This window comes from Phaethon aethereus (genome assembly GCF_964289735.1).
Source record: "Phaethon aethereus genome assembly, chromosome: 16".
Taxonomy (NCBI): domain Eukaryota; kingdom Metazoa; phylum Chordata; class Aves; order Phaethontiformes; family Phaethontidae; genus Phaethon; species Phaethon aethereus.
The window spans coordinates 14,119,972-14,138,960 of NC_138592.1; the positions used below are offsets into that span (position 1 = coordinate 14,119,972).

The 18,989-nt window shown below is 63.0% G+C and overlaps 1 protein-coding gene across 1 annotated transcript; it reads left to right on the plus strand.

Annotated features, from left to right (window-relative positions):
* Positions 1-480: 480 nt before the first annotated feature.
* Positions 481-17,118, plus strand: MTCL2 (microtubule crosslinking factor 2; the record flags this gene model as incomplete). Its single annotated transcript, XM_082007400.1, has 15 exons — positions 481-702; positions 2,330-2,488; positions 5,233-5,295; positions 8,128-9,360; positions 10,366-10,485; positions 10,671-10,796; positions 11,124-11,354; positions 11,532-11,639; positions 11,937-12,104; positions 13,180-13,431; positions 13,606-13,677; positions 14,047-14,117; positions 14,378-15,827; positions 15,923-16,064; positions 17,090-17,118. Exons 1-15 carry the CDS (start codon positions 505-507, stop codon positions 17,116-17,118), a joined length of 4,422 nt encoding a protein of 1,473 aa, XP_081863526.1. The 5' UTR covers positions 481-504.
* Positions 17,119-18,989: the final 1,871 nt, after the last annotated feature.

The following is an 18,989-nucleotide window of genomic DNA, read 5'->3' on the forward strand; positions in this document are numbered from 1 at the left end:
CGATTGCTGCTTGGTGGCAAAACGAGGGGCAACCTCTGGTCCCTGGCGCTGGTGGCGTCTTGCTCATGTCCCTGCGTTGCCTCCTCTGTCCTCGGCTGCCGTCTCCTCCTTCCCTCGCCTGCCTCCCTGACACATCTTTTCCAAAGACGACCTACATTTTTCTCGCCGCGGCTGCCGCCTGCGCTGCTCCTGCAGCTCCTCTCCCTCCCCCACCTTCCTCTTTGTTGTACCGCAAATATTTATAGGCGCCCGTGTCGGGTGTCCCCCCCGGGTGGCTGGCTCGCCGGTGGGTGATGGTGCCCAGCTGGCTCTGAGCCCTTTTCTGCAAGGATGGGGCTCGACCCGAGGGGTTGAAGGTCTGTGAGAACAGCTCGTGGGATGGAGGGCAGGGGAGCCACGCTGGGGAGGTGTCCCAGGGGGAAAAGAGGGGAGAGCGAGCTGGGGGCTCCATCCCCTCTAACGTGCATCTCCCCGCAGGATGAGATCGAGGAGCTGCGCGCCGAGATGCTGGAGATGAGGGATGTCTACATGGAGGAGGACGTCTACCAGCTTCAGGAGCTCCGGCAGCAGCTGGACCAGGCCAGCAAGACCTGCCGCATCCTGCAGTACCGGCTGCGTAAGGCCGAGCGCCGCAGCCTGCGCGTGGCACAGACGGGCCAGGTGGACGGCGAGCTCATCCACAGCCTCGAGCAGGACGTCAAGGTGAGGCCAGGAGGGTGACATCCCCATCCGGGCATTCCCCAGGTCCCCTGAAGTGGTTTTTGGCAAGATGTGGCCGTGGTGGCTGGTGAGACACGAGGGGATGGCAGGGGATGTTGGGGTGCAGGGAGCTCCGTGGGGTTGTGCTGTTTATGGGGCCATTAACGGGGGCATCACTATTCCCCGCTAGCAACGGTGATACGAGAAGTGGGGAGCAGTGCTTTCAGCTCACGGGTGGTCTGGGCACGGGGCATTTGAGGGGATCCTGGGAGTGGAGAGGGCCAGCGTTCCCCAAGGATGGGGGTCTCGCAATGCCATATGCAAGGTTCATCCTGTGCCCCGGGGGGAGGATGAGCTGTCCCGGGGTCCAGCTCCCTTATCCTGCACCGATGGGGATGGGCTGGGGCAGCACGAGTGCGCAGGGAGGGACCATGGGGACCAGGACCCTGGGGACCTGGGAGCTGCTCCTCTCGGCTGTCGGGGAAGCCTTGCAGAGCCCCTGGTGTTGCAGCAGACGGGCTGGGGCAGGGACAAGGGGCTTTCTGCGGGGTGACATTGCCTCGCCCTCGCCAGCCGCCGGCCCTCAAGGAGCTGCCGGTGCCGGTGAGTGTTTGCTGAGGGCTCTTGCCAACACGGCCGCTGCCAGGACGGGGGTGCGGTGGCAGCCAGAGACGGCTCGAGGGGGGACAGGCAACAGCTCAAGGAGTAACTTAGTTTTTTGAGCAGAAAACAGCCGGTCCCAGAACCAAGACATGCCATAAGTGCGGGGCTGTGAACCCACCTTGGGCTGCCCATCCCTGCTGGGGGCCCAGACTCATCCCCAAATCACCCAGCAGCCCCCAGCTCGGGGTGCTGCTGCCAAAAATACCTCCTCCAGCTTCTCCCTTTCTGGGAAAGAAAGCGCAGCTCGTCCTCGGTGGGGACAGGAGGCCGACCCCATGGCCTGAGCCCCGCAGCCGTGCAGCGGGGCTTGCTGCTTGCCTCCGCAGCGCTGGTACCCCGGGCTGGGCAGGGGACCGGGCGGATTGGGGACAATTTTTCCTTTCCTACAGATGCAGGAGGGAATGCTTTTATGCTGTTAAGCTCCTGTTATGCTGAGGGCTGCTCCCTTGCAGGGATCTGGAGAGGGGGCTCTGGGGCCGTGGCTGGGATGGATGGAGGCACCCTTCACCCCGGGGGCAGCTGCCGTTTTGTTCTGTAACGTGATGCAGCAGCTCGCCTTTCTCCTGGCCAGCACAGCTGCTGCCTGCAGTGAGAGGCTGCCTGCTCTGGTGCTGCCTGACGGCTTTTCCAGCCTTGTAGGGGTTTTTCCAGCCTCGTGGCGTGGGAAAACCTACCAAAAGGCAACGAGCATCCCACAGCATCGTGTTAGGGCTGGGGAAGGCAGGTTTGTGCCACAGGATGCGGACGCAGGGCAGCCTTGCAGCTGGCGAAGGGTGAACAGCCGTCACAGCGTGCGATCGAGGGGACACACACAAGGGCCAGGGTGTCACCCAGCACGGTGTCTGCTCTAAAGTGTCTCAGTAACAGCCTGATGATCTCTGCATGAGGATTGTAGGTGCGCAGGCACTGCGGTCCCAGTCCCACGTGCACTGCACCCCGCCTGATGGCAGCCCTGTTGTATCCCCAGGTGGCCAAGGACGTCTCCGTGCGGCTCCACAATGAGCTGGAGGCGGTGGAGAAGAAGAGGATCCGGCTGGAGGAGGAGAATGAGGACCTGCGCCAGCGGCTCATCGAGACGGAGCTGGCCAAGCAGGTGGTGCAGAACGAGATGGACAAGCTCCGAGAGGTGAGGGGGGACCAGGAGGCGTCCCCAAGGCTCTGCCCGTAGCAGATGTCCTGGCCCTGCACCACGGGATCCCCCATCCCTGCCCGCGTTGCTGAAACCCAAACCGTGCTGCAGACGCTTGCGAAACCCGAGCAGCGCCTGCCCTCGGCGAGGCACACTTCATCCCACCCTGCGGGCACGGGGTGGCTCTACCCCATCCAGGGGGGGCTGCGGGATTCCCCCCCCCCCGCACTAGAGCCAATTTATGTGTCCTCGGCCACTTGCTCAGCCCAGCCGCCTGGGCCGTGCCCATCTCCTGCTGGCCAAAGCTCTGCACGACGCGTGAAGTTTGCCACATCCCTGGCACAGTGCCCGGCGCTGGCCATACCCTGAATGCATGCTGCTGGTTCAAATCGGGCTGAGCCATGGGGCTGCATGGCAGCCGTGTCCCAGCTGTGTCCCGGCGGTGTCCCAGCCATGTCCCAGTGGTGCTGCCAAGCTGGGTGGGTGCACAATCCCGTCTGTGTCCTGGGAAGCCATGTGCTATGCATGTACCTATATGTAGAGGTCTGAGACACTCCGTGCCATGCCACGTTTGGGACCAGCTCCTGGCTTGGAGCAGTGTCATCCTCAGTGACAGGAGAGGCATCTCGGTGGGAGTGTGAGCTTGTGATCCATCACAGCTCTTGTAACCCACTTCTCTACTGCCCGGGATGCCTCCGGTCCCCGGGGAGCCTCGGGAAGCGCCGCTGGCTGAGCCGTCAGGGCAGCACGTGGGTGGAGACGTGCTGTGGCAGAGCTCGAGCCCTGCTACCACCGAGGACGGGGACACAACGCAGGGAGGGCTCTCTCTGCCCCCAGCCATGATCCCCTGCGTGGCAGGGCAGGGATCCAGCAAACGGCTTGGCATCTCCGCGGCTGGCTCCGGTTAACGCCGGGGCCAGCTCCTGGCGAGCCGCAGGACCCGGCCATGGTTGCACCCGTCCCCTCTGCAGCCAATTTCATGTGGAGTGGCCCGGCGCAGCGTCACCCCAGACGGGGTGTCTTGACCCTCCACTGCACAGCCTCTGCTAACCGGCGTGAAATGGGTTTCCCTGCAGCCGGCGAGCGCAGGCTGAATAACAAATGGCAGCAGCAGGAGCGGAGCTCTCGCGCTTGAAAAACAGGCAGAGAAAATGGTGGCGTGGTCAGTGCGCAGGGAGACCTGAGCGCCAGCCGCTGCCTTGCCCTGGCAGAAGAGTGTGGGACAGGATACAGCCCCTCTCTGCAGCTGCGTGAGCCCAAAGGGGATGCTGCCGGCTGGCACGAGACCTGGCACAGCTCGGAGCGCAGCTCCCTGAGCCCGGGGATGGCATGTCCCCAGGCTAGCAAGGGCATTGGGGTTACTCACTGATTGCAGAGCGCTAATTAGACAAACGAGTAAGTTAACAGCCCTCCTCCGCCTCCTCCCTCTTGCTGGAGGGTGCAAAGCGTGGCAGAGCTTGTTAGCAGCCAAGCCAACGTGGAGCGGAGGCTGCGCAGGGCTGGGCTCACCCCTCAGGGCTGATTATTTCTCTCTTCCAAGAGGTTTCTCCCATAACTGGATAATTGTCAGGATGGGCAGATCATCCCTAAAGGCGCGTGCGTTTGCCCCTCCAGCTCAATGCTGTCGCCTCATCTCCTGAGGGGCAGGAGGAAAGCGGGACCGGTCCAGGTACCCCGAGCCAAGCCTGCCGCATCGAGCTCAGCTGTGATGGGACTCTTAGTCACGGCCACCCCGAGGGATGTCCCCAAGGGGGAGCGATGACAGCCCATGTCTGACCTGTGGTGCTGCGCTTGGGGCTGCTCAGGGCCGGGTGATGCCCCACGCCAGCCCCGCTCCGCAGTGCGGTGGGGGCGAGGGATGCCGACGTGGCACAGCCAGCCCTGGGAGAGGCTCTGCGGCAGCAGCCGCTCCAGCGATGGTCCTGGCCTTAATAGGAAAGCCTGGAGCCCGGCACCTTGGCACAGGCAGCAGCTTACATTTCACAGCTGCTTGCTTTGGCGGCTGGGCCTCAGCGCCAGCTTGGAAATAGGTCCAGGGCGGCCGCGTGGATCGGCCGGTGCTCGCGGGGGGCTGCATGGATGTTTTGGAGCATTTTCCCCCAGCTTCCCCTCCCCAGATAACTGATCCTACTCTGGGCACCCACTTTTCCTCCCCTTCCAGCCTCCCGTATTGCTCCATTTGGCCTCCCCACCTCGCAGCTGTCCTCGCTGGCCTGGAGATTGTCCCTAGTGTCCCCAGAGACCCTGAGGGCCAAGTCAGCGTCATCCTGCTGAGGAGCCCTCCCCGTAGCCGCGCGACAAGACATGTTCCTTCCTTGGGGATGAGGCGATGGGGAACATCATCGTCTGCTGCTCCCACACGGGGATGCCCCAAGAACCTCCCCTTGGCTCTGGGGTTGGGTTCCCTGCGCCATCCAGCCCTGACAGGACCGTGACTCAGCCGCTCCACGGCTGGTTTCCTGCTCGCTCACTGCGCGCTTGCCTGCAGGGGAAATTTCTGGCCAAACCCCATGATATGATGCTTGCCAGTCCCTCAAAGCAAGGGGCCTCAGCCCACTGGGGCTCCGGCGTTTCTCCTGGGCTGCAGAAGTTGGCATCGGTGTCCGTCCGCGCTGTGTCTGTCCGTCCGCGCTGTGTCTGTCCATCCACGCTGTGTCTGTCCGTCCACGCTGTGTCTGTCCGTCTGCACTGGGTCTGTTCATCCCATTGCTGCGGGTAACGACTCTCTCTTCTCTCCGCAGAATTCCCTGAAGAAGCGGGGGTCTCGATCCATCGGGAAGACCGAGAAGAAGCCGTCAGTGCAGGTATCGGCGCCGGCGCATCCGGGGCGTGCCATGGTGGCCCACCCGCACCCCGGGTCGTGGTGCCAGCCGGAGACCACGCCTGGCCCAGAAGTAAACCTGGGCATGGCAGTGCCATCCCCTCGTCCCCTCGTAGGGCTTTCCTGCCTTTCAGAGACCCTGCATAAGGGAGGGATTGATGTGCTGGGCCATCCTCATTGTCCTCAACCGCTCCCTTGTCTCATTTATCAATGGAGCATCAGTGGCCCGCCGGTGGCTTTAACCCTTTCCGTGTGTCGGGGCTGCGGTGAGGGGCTGCAGGACTTTGTTTTTTACTTGGCAAAGCTCTTGGGCTGTGGCTGTTGCAGCCTGGGTCCCTCCTGCCCGCGCCAGCAGCTCTGCTTGAGGATGGCCTGGGAGCCCCGCACGCTTCGGGGGAGCTGAGGGTCCCCGTGGGGAGCGGCTCGAGGCCGAGCTGCCCCTGCCCCGCGCCAGCAGTGCAGGCGAGGGGTTGTGGCGGCAGCAGGATTTCAGCTGTCACTTGCTGTTGGGCTGAGCTGCTGTGACTCGCTAATGCTGTTACCGGGGCTCAGAGGGGCAGGGCTGCTGCTGTGGGAATAGAAATGCAAGTGTCTTAATAGTGGAAAAATCTTCTCTCAAGGGCAAAAGGCCTGGAAGGTTTATTTTGGGGAGTAGATCTGTTCCCCTAAAGCCCGGGCAGGGAGGGGGACACCCACAGAGGCACTTCTGCCGTGCACTGCTGAGGGCATCTCCTGGTGGGGACCCTGAGGGTGACCTGTGTCTCATTGCTGGCATAACCCACCCGTGGGACAGGGATCCCCAGGGCCTCAAAGACTTTCTGCTTCAGTCTTTTATTTACCACCCCCCTTTAACTCCGTCCTTGAGAGCCCCTTCAGGCCAGCCGATGGTCCCAGAGCCCTGCCCCCCATTTCCCCGAAGAGCAGACCATGGCTTTGCAGGGTCGAGGGGGCTGTCTGGGAGCTCCTCCATGACCCTCCTTCCCGAGGCTGAAATACAGCCCCTTCTCTGCCTCCTCCGGGGCCGGAACCAAACCCCAGCCCCGGGCCGCTGTAAAACCCGCCTCTGCTTCCCACGACCCCGTGGAGCCGCGACCCCTCAGCCTGGGGACGCGGGGCTGGATGCGGCCCCGGCTGGGCAGTGGGACTGATGCCCCAGGAAGGAGAAGGTGCTGGAAAGCAAACCCCAAGCTGCCCTGGGCGCAACCGCCCCTGGCTGTGGCCCCCCCAGCCGCTCCCTCTCCCGCGCAGCCGTGGCCCGGTGGCCCGTGGGCGCAGATGCTCGTGACTCATCGGTGGCTTCCTGGGCCCCTTTCCTGCCCGGCCATGCTGGGCCAGCATGGGCGCTCACCGAAAATGGAACCGGGGAGACAGGCTCAACGCTGAGCTCTGCCCCAGACCCCAGGAGCACTCGAGGGGGGGACGTGCGTCTCCCTCCAGCGACGCCGAGGGGCAGAGGGACACGCCGAGCTGCTGATTTTTTTTTTTTTTTTTTTTTTTTTGTCTCCCTGGAAAAACAGGAACTGAGGTCATGTCTGCCCCGGCAGGGCACGCTGCCCGCTCTGGCCCTCCCCTGATCTCCGCAGCTAATTAAGGGGGGGCACAGCTTTAAAGCGCCTTAGCGCGGCCGCGTCTCCGTGCGCAAGCGCGGAAGAGCAGCAGGCTGGTCCCTGTGGTCACGGCGGGGCCTCTGGGGCATGAAATGGCACCCCAAACTCACCAGACCCCCGCCCCCCATCGCCCCGGCCTCGATGTAAGCAGCCTGGGAAGTCTGCAGAGTGAATGGCTGCTGTGGGGCTTGGGGGGGGTGAGCGTGGGCATGGCTGGGGGCGTCAGGAGCACCCAAAGTGCGGGACAGTTTGTTTCTCACAGCCAAGGAAACTGGAAAGGGGGTGAGTTCAGCTGGGCAAAGGGCTCCCAGGGCCAGCAGCCACCTGGCCAAAGGGCTCGGGCACCCCCAGCACCCGCCTGGGTCTCCAGCGGGTGCCGTGGGGTGAGGGTCACAGCCTGGCAGGTCCCCTCCTGGCAGTCACCGTGCCGGAGCTCGGAGCACTCGCGTGACCCCGCGGCACGGGAAGCCACGAGCTGGACGTCAGGAAATCCTGGTCGTCCATCCAAAAAGCTTTCCAAAGCAGAGAAACGATCTGCCTGGGCAAATAGCCGGGATCCGAACTGCTAAATTAAAAAAAAAAAAAAAACAAAAAACAAAAACACGTGGAGAAACAGTCCCAAGAAGCAAAGGGGCTTGGGAAGGGACCAGCGCGCTGATGCAGGAGGTTTGCCTGGGTTTCTATCCCCTGGCAAGGTGGTGGCAGCAAGGACGGGTTCTGGGTGAGGGCTGGGACTTCGGGAGCTTTCCAGCCAAAACTGCTGCTTCTCCGCCCCGTGATGGCACACAGCAGAGCCCCGGCGGGGTGGGGTGCAGCAGCAGCAGTGCCAGTTGTTTCAGTGCTTGCCAGCTTTTGGGAGGAAACCTTGTTGGTGGTTTTTATTTTGCGCTGCGGAGTCTGACAACTTTCCCTCCTCCTCCTCCCCGCGGTGATCGGGCTGTGGCATGGTTGGGCTCAGTCCCCGCATCCCCGGCGGTGGCTCGATGTCCCTCCTGGGGCCAGAGCCGTGGGTCTCCTGCCCTGTGTCCGGGCTCTCCCTGAAAGCCTCCAGGATGGATCTCAATTTTTTTTTTCCCCTCTCCATGATCAGGGGCTGTAGCTTCCCTGGGATCACCGAGGTGGGAGGGCGGCACGTCCCCAGGGCTCGCTCGGAGCCACCGCGGCTCCTGGGAGCGCTTCTCTAACGCCCACGCCCTCTCGGTCCCCAGGAGGACAGCGCGGACCTGAAGTGCCAGCTGCATTTCGCCAAGGAGGAGTCGGCCCTGATGTGCAAGAAGCTGACCAAGCTGGCCAAGGAGAACGATGGCATGAAGGAGGAGCTGCTGAAGTACAGGTCCCTCTACGGGGACCTCGACAGCTCCCTCTCCGTGGAGGAGCTGGCCGACTCTCCCCATTCCCGGGAGGCCGAGCTGAAGGTCCACCTCAAGCTAGTGGAGGAGGAAGCCAACATCCTCAGCCGGAGGATAGTGGAGCTGGAGGTGGAAAACCGCGGGCTGCGGGCGGAGATGGACGACATGAAGGGCCAGGGAGACAGAGAGCTGCCGGGGCAGGACGCGCGGTTCCTGGCTGGCGTCTCGGGCTGCGGGGACATGGGGGACACAGTGGCAGAGCTGCGCCGGCACCTGCAGTTCGTGGAGGAGGAGGCCGAGCTGCTGAGGCGCTCGCTGCTGGAGCTGGAGGACCAAAACAAGCTCCTCCTGAACGAGCTGACCAAGTACAAGTCGGACCACGAGCTGGATGTGACGCTGTCGGAGGACAGCTGCTCGGTGGTCAGCGAGCCCTCGCAGGAGGAGCTGGCCACGGCCAAGGTGCAGATCAGCGAGCTGAGCGGCAAGGTGAAGAAGCTGCAGTACGAGAACCGTGTGCTGCTCTCCAACCTCCAGCGCTGCGACCTGGCCTCCTGCCAGACCACCCGGCCCATGCTGGAGACCGATGCTGAGGCTGGCGACTCGGCACAATGCGTCCCCACCGCCGGCTGGAGGGACGGGATGGGCAGCAGCGAAGCCGACGGGCAGGACAGGGTGCCCGGCGGTGGGAAGGTGCCCGATGGTCCCGCCAAGCTGCTCAAGCCCAAGGACCTGGAGACCTTGCTGGGCATCCGGGACCAGGCGGTGCTTGTCAGCAAAGCGATCGACGTCTTGATTTCGGATGCCAACGGCTTCACCTCCGGGCTGAAGGCTTGCTTGGACAACGAGTGTGCAGGGGGGCTGCTGGGCGAGGCAGTGGGTAGCGGTGGCGAGAGCCCCAGCGATGCCAAGCTGATGAACGTGCTCCTCATGCGGCTGGGCGTGTTGCAGCAGGACCTGGGCTGCTTCACGAGGAAGGTGGACCACCTCACCAGCGGCCTCAAGGAGCATGCGGACTCCTTCCCCTTCTCCGGCCCCGGCAGCCACGACACCACCAAAGAGGGGCTGCAGAAGGAGCACGTCTCCGACTTCCAGGTACGGGCTTCTTCTCACGTCCCCCACAGCAGCCGCCGCTTTATTTGCTGCCCCGTTTCTTCCTGCTTTAACGGAGCAAACCCCAATCCCCAGCGTAACCTCCCTCCTGCCTCTCCAGAGCAAAACCCAAACTAACACCTCGCTGCATGCCAGTGGCACCGGGGACAAGGTAGGACTCTGCTCCAACAGAGTGTGCCCAGGGCAGGAGGCAGTGGGCATCCTGGCACATCCCGACATGGGCTGGTCATGCCGAGGCTGCCCTGCCCGCAGCCGGGGGCTCTTGGGTGCGATCCCACCTTAGCAGGGACCGGTGTTTCGGCTGCTTTCTCCCAGCTCAGTCCAACATCCCCAGCTTGGAAGCTCTTTGCTTATTGGGGATGAGCCGGGTGGGAGGAGAGCAGCCTGCAGCCTCCCGAAAGCAGCCCAAATTGTGGGGACCCCAGGTGCGAGAAGCCTGAGCCCGCAGTGGTACCCAGGCAGGGTAATTTGGAGAGCCAGCACTCCAGGGCAAATCTGCATCCGGTGGGAAGCACCTTTGGAGCAGCAGAGAGCAGCTCATGCTCTGTTGTCCCTCTCCTCGCTGGGGGGTCCAGCTCATGCCGGGGGCCAGGGATGTCAGTGCTGGTTAGGGCCATGGGCAGAAGCCCCTTTCTGGAGCACACTCACTTGTTCAGAGTCCTATTTTTCTGCATGTGGTCCCACCAACCCGAGGTCCCAGTCTCCCCCAGTCACTGCATGGCACCGTAACTGGTGTTTGCACATTTTTTCCCTCTTTCTCTCTTTTTTCCCCTTTCCCCAAACAATCCAGGCCACGTGTCTCCTCATCCTGTGTTTCCTTTTGGTTTCTGCATTGTCTCCCGCCATGGTGATGAAGCTCCTTCTCCTTCTCATCCTTTTTGTTGTCTTGTAGTTCTTTACTGTTTCAGAGACCCATTGTTTTGTTTTCTGGCTTTTTTTTCTTCCCGCTCTTTTGGTTTGTTCTCATTAACTTGCCCACGCATGCAGCAGCCTGATTTTAGGGACGCCGACCATTACCGCATCCCCCACGCCAAGGACACGGACCCTGCACATCCCCGGAGCTACAAAACCTGCCGGCCTGAGCAGAACGACTCCTACGCCACCGAGGTGCGACACGGGCAGGGAGCCGTGTCCCCTCGGCCAGCGGGGTTGGGGACAGGGCTGCGGGGATGGGGTTGTCCGTCTTGGGAGCTGGGGAAAAGGGAAGCCACAGAGCCCCATTGGGGAGGGACACAGTGAGCCACAGCCAGATGCAGCCCCATGGTCCCCATCCCCTCCCCGTGCCGTTGCAGATGAAGGAGCTGCAGCTGGTGCTGTCGGAGGCCAACGAGAGCCTGCGGGGACTGCAGGAGCAGCTCTCGCAGGAGAGGCAGCTGAGGAAGGACGAGGTGGACAACTTCTCACAGAAGATCTGCCAGGTGAGCAGGCAGCAGCCCCGCTCCCCGGGAGACGGGTGTCCCTGCGCCCGTGGCCATGCCACCTCCAGCCCTAGGCTGATGACCCATTTGGGGATCTGGGTGTCACCTGGGACCACAGACAACGTGTCCCATCTTCAGGGGGCACGGGGCTGAGCACGCTCCCCCTTGCACATGACGTGCAGCTATGTGGGGCTTCTACCCATTGCAATTCCCCGGGAGTGTTCAATATAGGACCACCAGCAGCTCAGGCTCAGCCCAGACTCTGGGGTGGAGGCATCACATTGCAGCCACCAGCCTCTGTCTTGGAGCCCACGTGTTTCTCTGCAGCTGAAGGAGGACCACCAGAAAGCGTTGCTGCGGCGGGAATTCGAGCTGCAGAGCCTGAACCTTCAGAGGCGGCTGGAGCAGAAGTTCTGGAGCCAGGAGAAGAACCTGCTGGTGCAGGAGTCACAACAGTTCAGGCAGAGCTTCCTTCTGCTCTTCATGAAGCTCAAGTGGTTCCTCAAACGCTGGCGCCAGGGCAAGATGGTGCACAGCGAGGGCGAGGACTTTTTGGAGGTACTGTGGGCTGGGGGGCTCTCACCTTGGCTGCTGTGGAGGGGGGACCACACTGTTGGGCATCCCCATGGCTGTCTCTCATGTCCACGTGTCCCACCCAGGGCTGCTCGGGTGTCCCCCATCCCTGGCCGTGGGCTGGGAGTCCCCTCATCACCCTGGCCATGCCGTTTTCCGCAGGTGAACAGCATGAAGGAGCTGTACCTGCTGCTGGAGGAGGAGGAGCTCGCCCCGCAGCAGCAGGCGGACAACAAGACATGCACCGGGGATGCTTGGACCCCCAACACGGTGAGGGGGGTCCCCACAAGCGCCAGGGAGTGGGCAGGATCAGCCCCCACTGCAGCTCTGTGGCATGGGGTGGCTGCTCCTTCCAGGGTGCGTGGCTGGGAGGGGATGCTCCCCACTGGTATGTCACCCCGGGGGGTGGTCCCCTGCCCTGGTGGCAACCCCTGTCCCTCACTCCAGGGGTGGGCAACCTGCAGGGATAGAGTGTAGAGAGGGCATCTCCCATGGGGTCCCACCTCATTGGGTCCCTTCTGGCATGGGGCTCCAGCTCCCTGCACTCACCCCTCAACCCCCCGGCAGCCCAATGAGTGCATCAAGACGCTGGCGGACATGAAGGTGACCCTGAAGGAGCTGTGCACAGAGCTGCGGGAGGAGCGGCGCGGCGCCAGCGAGCTGCAGCAGCAATTCACCAAGGCCAAGGCTGCCTGGGAGATGGAGCGTGCCGAGCTCAAGTGCCACATCGCCCAGGTGGGAGCCCCAGGCACCCCCACGAGCTGGTAGAGCTCCCCGTTGCCTGGTGGGGATGTGGGGCCGGGGTCCGCCTGCGGCGTGTGCCGAGCGCTGGCTGCTGGGCAGGGCTGGGAGGCAGGGTGGCACTGTGGGAATCTCAATTAGCAGCCGCTCCGGCAGGCGAGTTTCTATAGCAACAGGGCTGGCACGAAAATCTGTGCAGCAGCAGAAGATGCTTTTTATTCCTCCGCTGGGTTTGCTGGGCGGGGACGGGATGGTACTGGGGCTCAGCATCTCCCCAGGACAGGCATCTGGGAGCGGCATCAGAGCCCTCCTCTCCTCCCCAGGGTCACAGCACGGGTGGGTGCTCTGCACCCCCGTGGACACCACAAGAGGGATGTACAGCTGCGGTGAGGGCAGGAGGTGGAGGGAGGGCAGCCTCGGTGCTGGAGGAAGCTCCTGCGCAGAGAGGCAGTGCCATCCATCCCCCAGCCCTGCCCTCACAGTGATGAGGTTTTTCTGCTCCCTCGCGTGGTGCTGGCAGCAGCCCATGGTTGTACATCAGCTCCGCTCCCCGGAGCGGGTGCCAGCACCGCCCAGGCAGGATTTCTCTGGGCAAAGCACAGCAGTGGTCCCCAATTCCCCTCTCTGCCTCCCAAAAGAAGGCAGAGCTGTGGTTCAGGTGCCTGGCTTCAGGTGCCTTCCTGGCTGCCAGCGGCAGCGGCATCCCCGGGGAGTGCTCTGCCAGCCTCGCAGGCGATGCTGCCCCTCTGCAGGAGTCAGGTCCAGCAAGCAGGACAGCAGGCAGAGCACAGCCGAGCAGGCGGGACACTCAGCCCGCGTCCCACTGGGTGACCGTCTGCCGGGCCGTCTGGCATGACATGGCTGCAAGCCAGGGCCGCTGCGGCTCGGCTGCGCCCACGGGCGAGCCGTGCTGTGCAACACGGCCTTGGGGATATGCCCGTTGCCTGACCTGCGCAGCACGGGACCTGCGCTGGGAACCGGGATGCCCACAGCCTTGCCCCTTTGCTGGGGATGTCCAGCACCACGCTGGAGCCCTGGGACCCCCACAGCCACCAACGTGTCCCCACAGCTGGAGTCGAAGGCAGGCAAAGGCATCGCTGAGCGTGCGCTGCCGGACTGGAAGGTGGCATTGAAGAGGGAGCGTGAGGAGCACCAGCATCTCCTAGCCGAGTCCTACAGTGCCGTCATGGACCTCACCAAGCAGCTGCAGATCAGCGAGAAGAACTGGAACCAGGAGAAGGTGGAGCTGCTGGCCCGCTTCAAGGAGGAGCAGCAGCAGGCAGAGCAGCAAGCAAAGGACCTACAGAACAAAATCAACCAGGTATGGTGTCCCCCCATCGTGAACGTGTCCTCCAGCCTCTGCTGCTTGCACCCCTTGCATTCCGTGAGAGCTTGCAAATGCTCTCAGGTCACACACTGGGGGCAAGCGGCATATCCTTTTGCTTGCCCAGAGGGGCTTGTGTTGCACACATTGAGTGACCGACACATTCTCCAGTTGCAGAAAGGAGCCAACCCATGGGCATTGAAGCACTCTGAAATGGAGAAGCACGGCAGCAACTGGAAAGAGGTGGGCAAGAGAAGGTGGGGGGCTCTCAGGGTGCTCCTTGGGCTCAGGTCTATGCTAAGGGTTAGATGGGAGGTTGTGTGAACCCCGAATAGCACCCCCTTGAACAGCAAATGAGGTTGCAAGGGACTGGGGAGACAGTGGAGAGCATGGCTGAATCCCAAGGGCTTCAGTGGTGTTATAAAAAGTTGATTTAAAATAGATGTGGGCACAGTGAACCCCATGTAGCCCTGGGAATGGGATGCTGGGCCTGGGTGCATGCAGGAAGGTGGTAGTGCTGGAGGGGAGTATGGTGCAGCCCCCGCTCCAGCCCGTCTGCGTACTTTGGTTCTGTGCTTGCTGACGCCAGAGCTTGCTTCTGTGTCCTCCTAGGCTCTCAATGAAAAAATCACAGACAAAGAGACAATCTGTGAGGCAGAAGCCAAGGGAACCAACCTCAAAAGGTGAGTGCGCTGGTGCCTGCATGGTCCCTGGGGCACGGAGGAGGCTGCGCGGGGCTGTCCCCAGGCTTGGCTGCCCCAGCAGCAGCGGGGACATGCAGCCATGGTCTAGGGTTGTCCTGGAAGTCAAGGTCTCCCATGAAGAGCAGGACTAGGTTTCCAGGAGGGTCCCGTTGGAGTTGGAGTGGGAGTGGGGTGCCTCCAGCTGCCCCCCAAGCTGCTGCCCTGTCCCGCTGTGAGCCTCGTCCTCTCTCCTCCCACAGGACCAAGTCCGTTTCCTCCATGTCAGAGTTTGAAAGCTTGCTCGACTGTTCTCCCTACCTCCCGGGAAAGACCACGCCAGGGCTGGGTGACCATTCCCGAGGCAAAAAGGCACCTGCAGCCACCCAGCTGCTGCCCCACGGGATCCGGGACAGCACTAGTGTTCCTCCCTCAAACTGTACATATGTGAATATTGAGCAACCTGCCCCCGACAGTCTGGCCAAGGAGAAGCTGGGTATCTCCTCCTGGGACTACTCACGGGCAGGCAGTCTCTCTGGGCATGACCCAGCCCAGAAGCAAATGCAGAGGAGCTACACAGCACCAGACAAGACAGGGATCCGCATCTACTACAGCCCGCCGGTGGTGCGGCGGCTGGAGGCACCTCTGGTACACAACAAGGAGGGGAAGATCATGATCGAACCTGGCTTCTTGTTCACCATGGCCAAGCCGAAGGAGCTGGAGGAGTCGGCCAGTGCTGAGAGCACCTACAGCCAGTGGCTGTGCAACTTCTCCAAGCAGCAGCGGGAGCTGCTGGACGGTGGCACGGTGGAAAGCACGGTGCCACCAGTGCCCCGCTTCCCGTCCTCACTGCATGACCTGGAGATCTCCGGCAACATGAGCGACGACATGAAGGAGATCACCAACTGCGTGCGGCAGGCCATCCGCTCCAGCTCGCTGGAGAGGAAGGTGAAAAGCACCTCCAGCCAGACGGTGGGGCTGGCCCATGTGGGGACACAGACCATCCAGACGGTGAGCATTGGCCTGCAGACCGACCTGCCACGCAGCAGCAGTGTGCACAGCAAGAGCTGGTCCCCGCGCAGCTCCTCCCTTGTGTCCGTGCGCAGCAAGCAGATCTCCTCCTCCCTGGATAAGGTCCACTCCAGGATCGAGCGGCCATGCTGCTCCCCAAAATATGGCTCTCCAAAGCTCCAGAGGAGGTCTTCCTCCAAGCTGGACGCCTCCAAGGACAGGAGCCTCTGGAACCTGCACCAGAGCAAGCAGAACGGCTCTGCCTGGGCCCGCTCCACCACCACCCGCGACAGCCCCGTCCTCAGCAACATCAACGACGGCTTGTCCAGCTTGTTCAGCGTCGTGGAGCATGCGGGCAGCACTGAGTCCATCTGGAAGCCAGGCTGCCCTGAGAGCAGCCGGGCCAAGCCTGAAGCACCCAAGTACGGCCTCGTGCAGGAGTTCTTCAGGAACGTCTGTGGGCGGGCGCAGAGCCCCACCGCCCCCCCGGAGAAGAAGGAGGCTGCCGGGGAGGAGGGCAGCAAGAAAGCTGAGCACCCCAGCCCAGCCATCCACCACCCGTCCGAAAATGTCTCCCGTGTCTTGAACAAGAAAGTCCTCAAGCAGAGCAGCTGCGAGGACCCCAAGCCCTCATCCCCTGGCCAAGGGAGTAAGGACGCAGCCCTGCGGGACCCCGACCTCATCTCGGCCATGGCCAGCGAGGTAACGAGGCAGGATGCTCCCCGGGATGTCCCTCCGTGGTGGGGGACAGGGTGCCCGACCTCTCTAACCCCCCTGTGCCCTGTCTGTCTTTGCAGGACATGGCGTGTGACTGCAGCTCCCAGTCCCTCACCTCCTGCTTTGCCCGGCCATCCCGCTCCGCCATCCGCCATTCCCCCTCCAAGTGCAAACTGCACCCCACGGACCCCCCCAGGGTGGAGGAGAAGCCGGGGGCCTCGAGTGAGTGAGGACGGGGGGCCAGGGGACGCAGCACGCCTGCTATCCACTCTCCTGCCGGAAGAGCGCCCACGCTGACGCCCCACGGGGGCCCCTCTCAGAGGCGACGCGGGCGCATCTGTCTCCTAACCGTCCCCTCGCCCCTGGGGACGCTTACGAAGCAGATGTGGAGCCAGCGGCGCGCAGGCTGCTGGCAACCCCGGGGTGCGCGGGGACATCCCGCCGGGGTGGCTGCTTCACCTCCCGCCTGTGTGGAGACCCGCTCCCTCTGAGCCGCTGCCGGTCCTGGGGGGTCCTCGCTGATGCTCACCGCCCCAGGAATGTCAGCTGAGGCCTCACCATGCCGAGGGCTCGCCGAGGCCCCGAGAAGGGGAGAGCAGCCGGGGGCAGCTGCTGTCGGGCAGGGCTGGGGTGAAGCGCGGCAGGGACGCTGTATGGATGCGATGGATGGAAGCGCGATGCCGTGTTGGCCCCCGTGGGCGGAGGGTGCTGGCTCCGGCCCTCGCAGCCGCTGCCAGCGCTGCTCGCCCTGCCCGAGCTCCGGCACATCCCTGCCAGCCTCGATTGCGGCACGGTTGCATCAGCCGTGAGGCCACGCGTGCTTCCCTGGGCAGGAAGGAGGTGGGAGGGTCCCTGCGGTCACCCGGGCTGGGCTGGGTGTGGGGGGCCTTCCCTGGCCACCCTCCCGCTCGTGCGGGGGGCTGCTGAGGTCCTTCACTGCTGGGAAGGGTCCTGGCAGCCCCCCCCTGGCTCATCCAGCTGCAGAGTCAGGGCTGCCGGGTGCACGGTGTGGGGAGAGACAGCGTGTGCCTGTGTGCATGCGTGTGTGTGCGCGCGTGCACGCTCATGTGCGTGCACGTCTGCCACCGTCGCAAGGGGCCACGGCTGTGGTGCCCCCCCACGTCACACCCACCTCCCTGCCTGGGGCCACTTGTAGTTATTTGCTTGAATATACATATTTCTCTTTTTTTTTCCCCCCCCCCTTTTTTTTTTCCCTTCCACTTTTGTCTCTGCCCAACTCCGGACAGCCTGCAATGTAAAACCAAGTGCATTTTAAAAATACCGAAATGAGCTACATTGGAGATGCACCAATTGGATTAAGAGATTGTGGGTTGGGAGGCTGCAGCGTGGCCTGCGGTCTGGGCCGCGCGTCCCTCGGTCACCACCAGAAAAAGCCTTATGTGGGGAGGGAGGGGGGCAGCGCCTGCAGCCCCCGCGGCAGCACGGAGCACCAGGGTCGGGGGGCTGCGTCCCAGCCCCACGTGGAGCAGCGTTGGTGCCCCTGTGCAGCCCCAGGAGAGAACAGCAATTTTAAAGGAGAATGCCTGACCTATTTTCGAGCTGCCTGCCAGGACTCAGGCAGGGATTCACCCAGATGGAGCTGCCTGCAGGTGCCTGCGCCTTCTGGGGCTCTGTGCATTGCTCAGGGGCTGTGTACCTTGCTCTGGGGGCTCTATACATTGCTCCAGGGACTCTGGGCATTGCTATGGGGGTTCTATACATTGCTCCAGGGACCCCGGGCATCGTTCTGGGGCTCTGCACGTTGCTCCAGGGGCTCTGTACGCTGCTCCAGGGACTCTGCGTATTGCTGTCATCTTGCAGCGTTGCTTAAAAAGTGCTCCTGCTGCCGAAGCTGCTGCCCCCTCCCGTCCGGCCGCATGCTGCCTGCAGCAGGCAGGCTGCATCACTGCCACGTCGCAGCCTCCGTCAGCATCTCCGCGACGGCCACTCACTGCCTGTGTCTCCGGACACACCAGCATCAGCCAGGGCCCAGCAGGCCCAGCACCGATGGCCTTTTGCTCCTGCGGCGCCTGTCCGGCCCCATGGGTACCCTCATCACCCGGGTGTGGGACGCGTGGGGCAGGCGCTGCCCACCCTCACCAGCAGCCAGGGCCAGGCAGCATCCCTGCCTGCAGTGGAGAAGTCGGGTCTCTGCACGCCGGCAGGCGCAGCGCTGCCACGGGCGATCTCCTGCTGTACATAGATCCTTTTGGGGTGGTTTTTAGCATTTTCCTTGATAACAGGGGTTTTGGTTGTGTTTGTTTTTTTTTTTAAGACTCTCTACTTTTGGAATGTGGTTTCTCATTTTTACAACTGCCTTTTAATTATTTGTAATATTGGTCAGTTCTGTCCTACTCTGTAAATAGCGGTGCTGGGTATTCCCGCGGGGCCGGGGCCTGAGCTGAGGCCGGGACGAGATTTGCAAAGGCAACGGGGAAATGCGCTCGCGGTGTGGCGGCGGGTGGTTCAGCCCCGGCCCCTGCGCAGCCCCTGCCCCTGTCCTCCCCACACGCCAGTGCCCAGCTGGGGGGCGAAGCCCGAGGTGCTTTGGGCAAAGCCACGCTTGTCCCCTGCCCTGTCCTCCCGCTTCCTCTCGCCAGCCCATGCCAAGGTCGCATGAAGGGCACCTTCTGCCCCGATGACAGGCCCCCTGCCCACCCCTCCTGTACCCCTGTACCGTGCCTGCTTGTCGTGTGATGAATAAAGGCCCTGCAACCCTTCACCCATGCCCTTGGTGCTGCCTTCCCGTGCTGTGGTGGAGGGACCGTGATGCCTGTCCTGTCTGGGGAACCGGTGCTGCTGTGGAGGGGAGTGTGGGCTGGCTGGGGCACCCAGGGGTGGGGAGATGCATCTAGGTTGTGTCCCTGTGTCCCCATCATCCTGCCAGCTGCCCAGCCCACACACGGTCTCCCATCCCCTCCTCACCTGCCTGTCTCTCCCCGACACCATCCCCATGTGCTGACCCCAGCTCTGCCACGCCACCGGGGCTCCTTGTCATCGCCCACGGGTCCTCCATGGCTTCACTGCCAGGGCTATCGCCTCACACCAGGCTCCTCTTGGCTCTGCATCGTTCTCGTGATGCTGGTGTTTCTCATGCCTCCCCTGTCCCATCCCATCCTGCCCAACAGCTCACCCCAGCCTGCACAT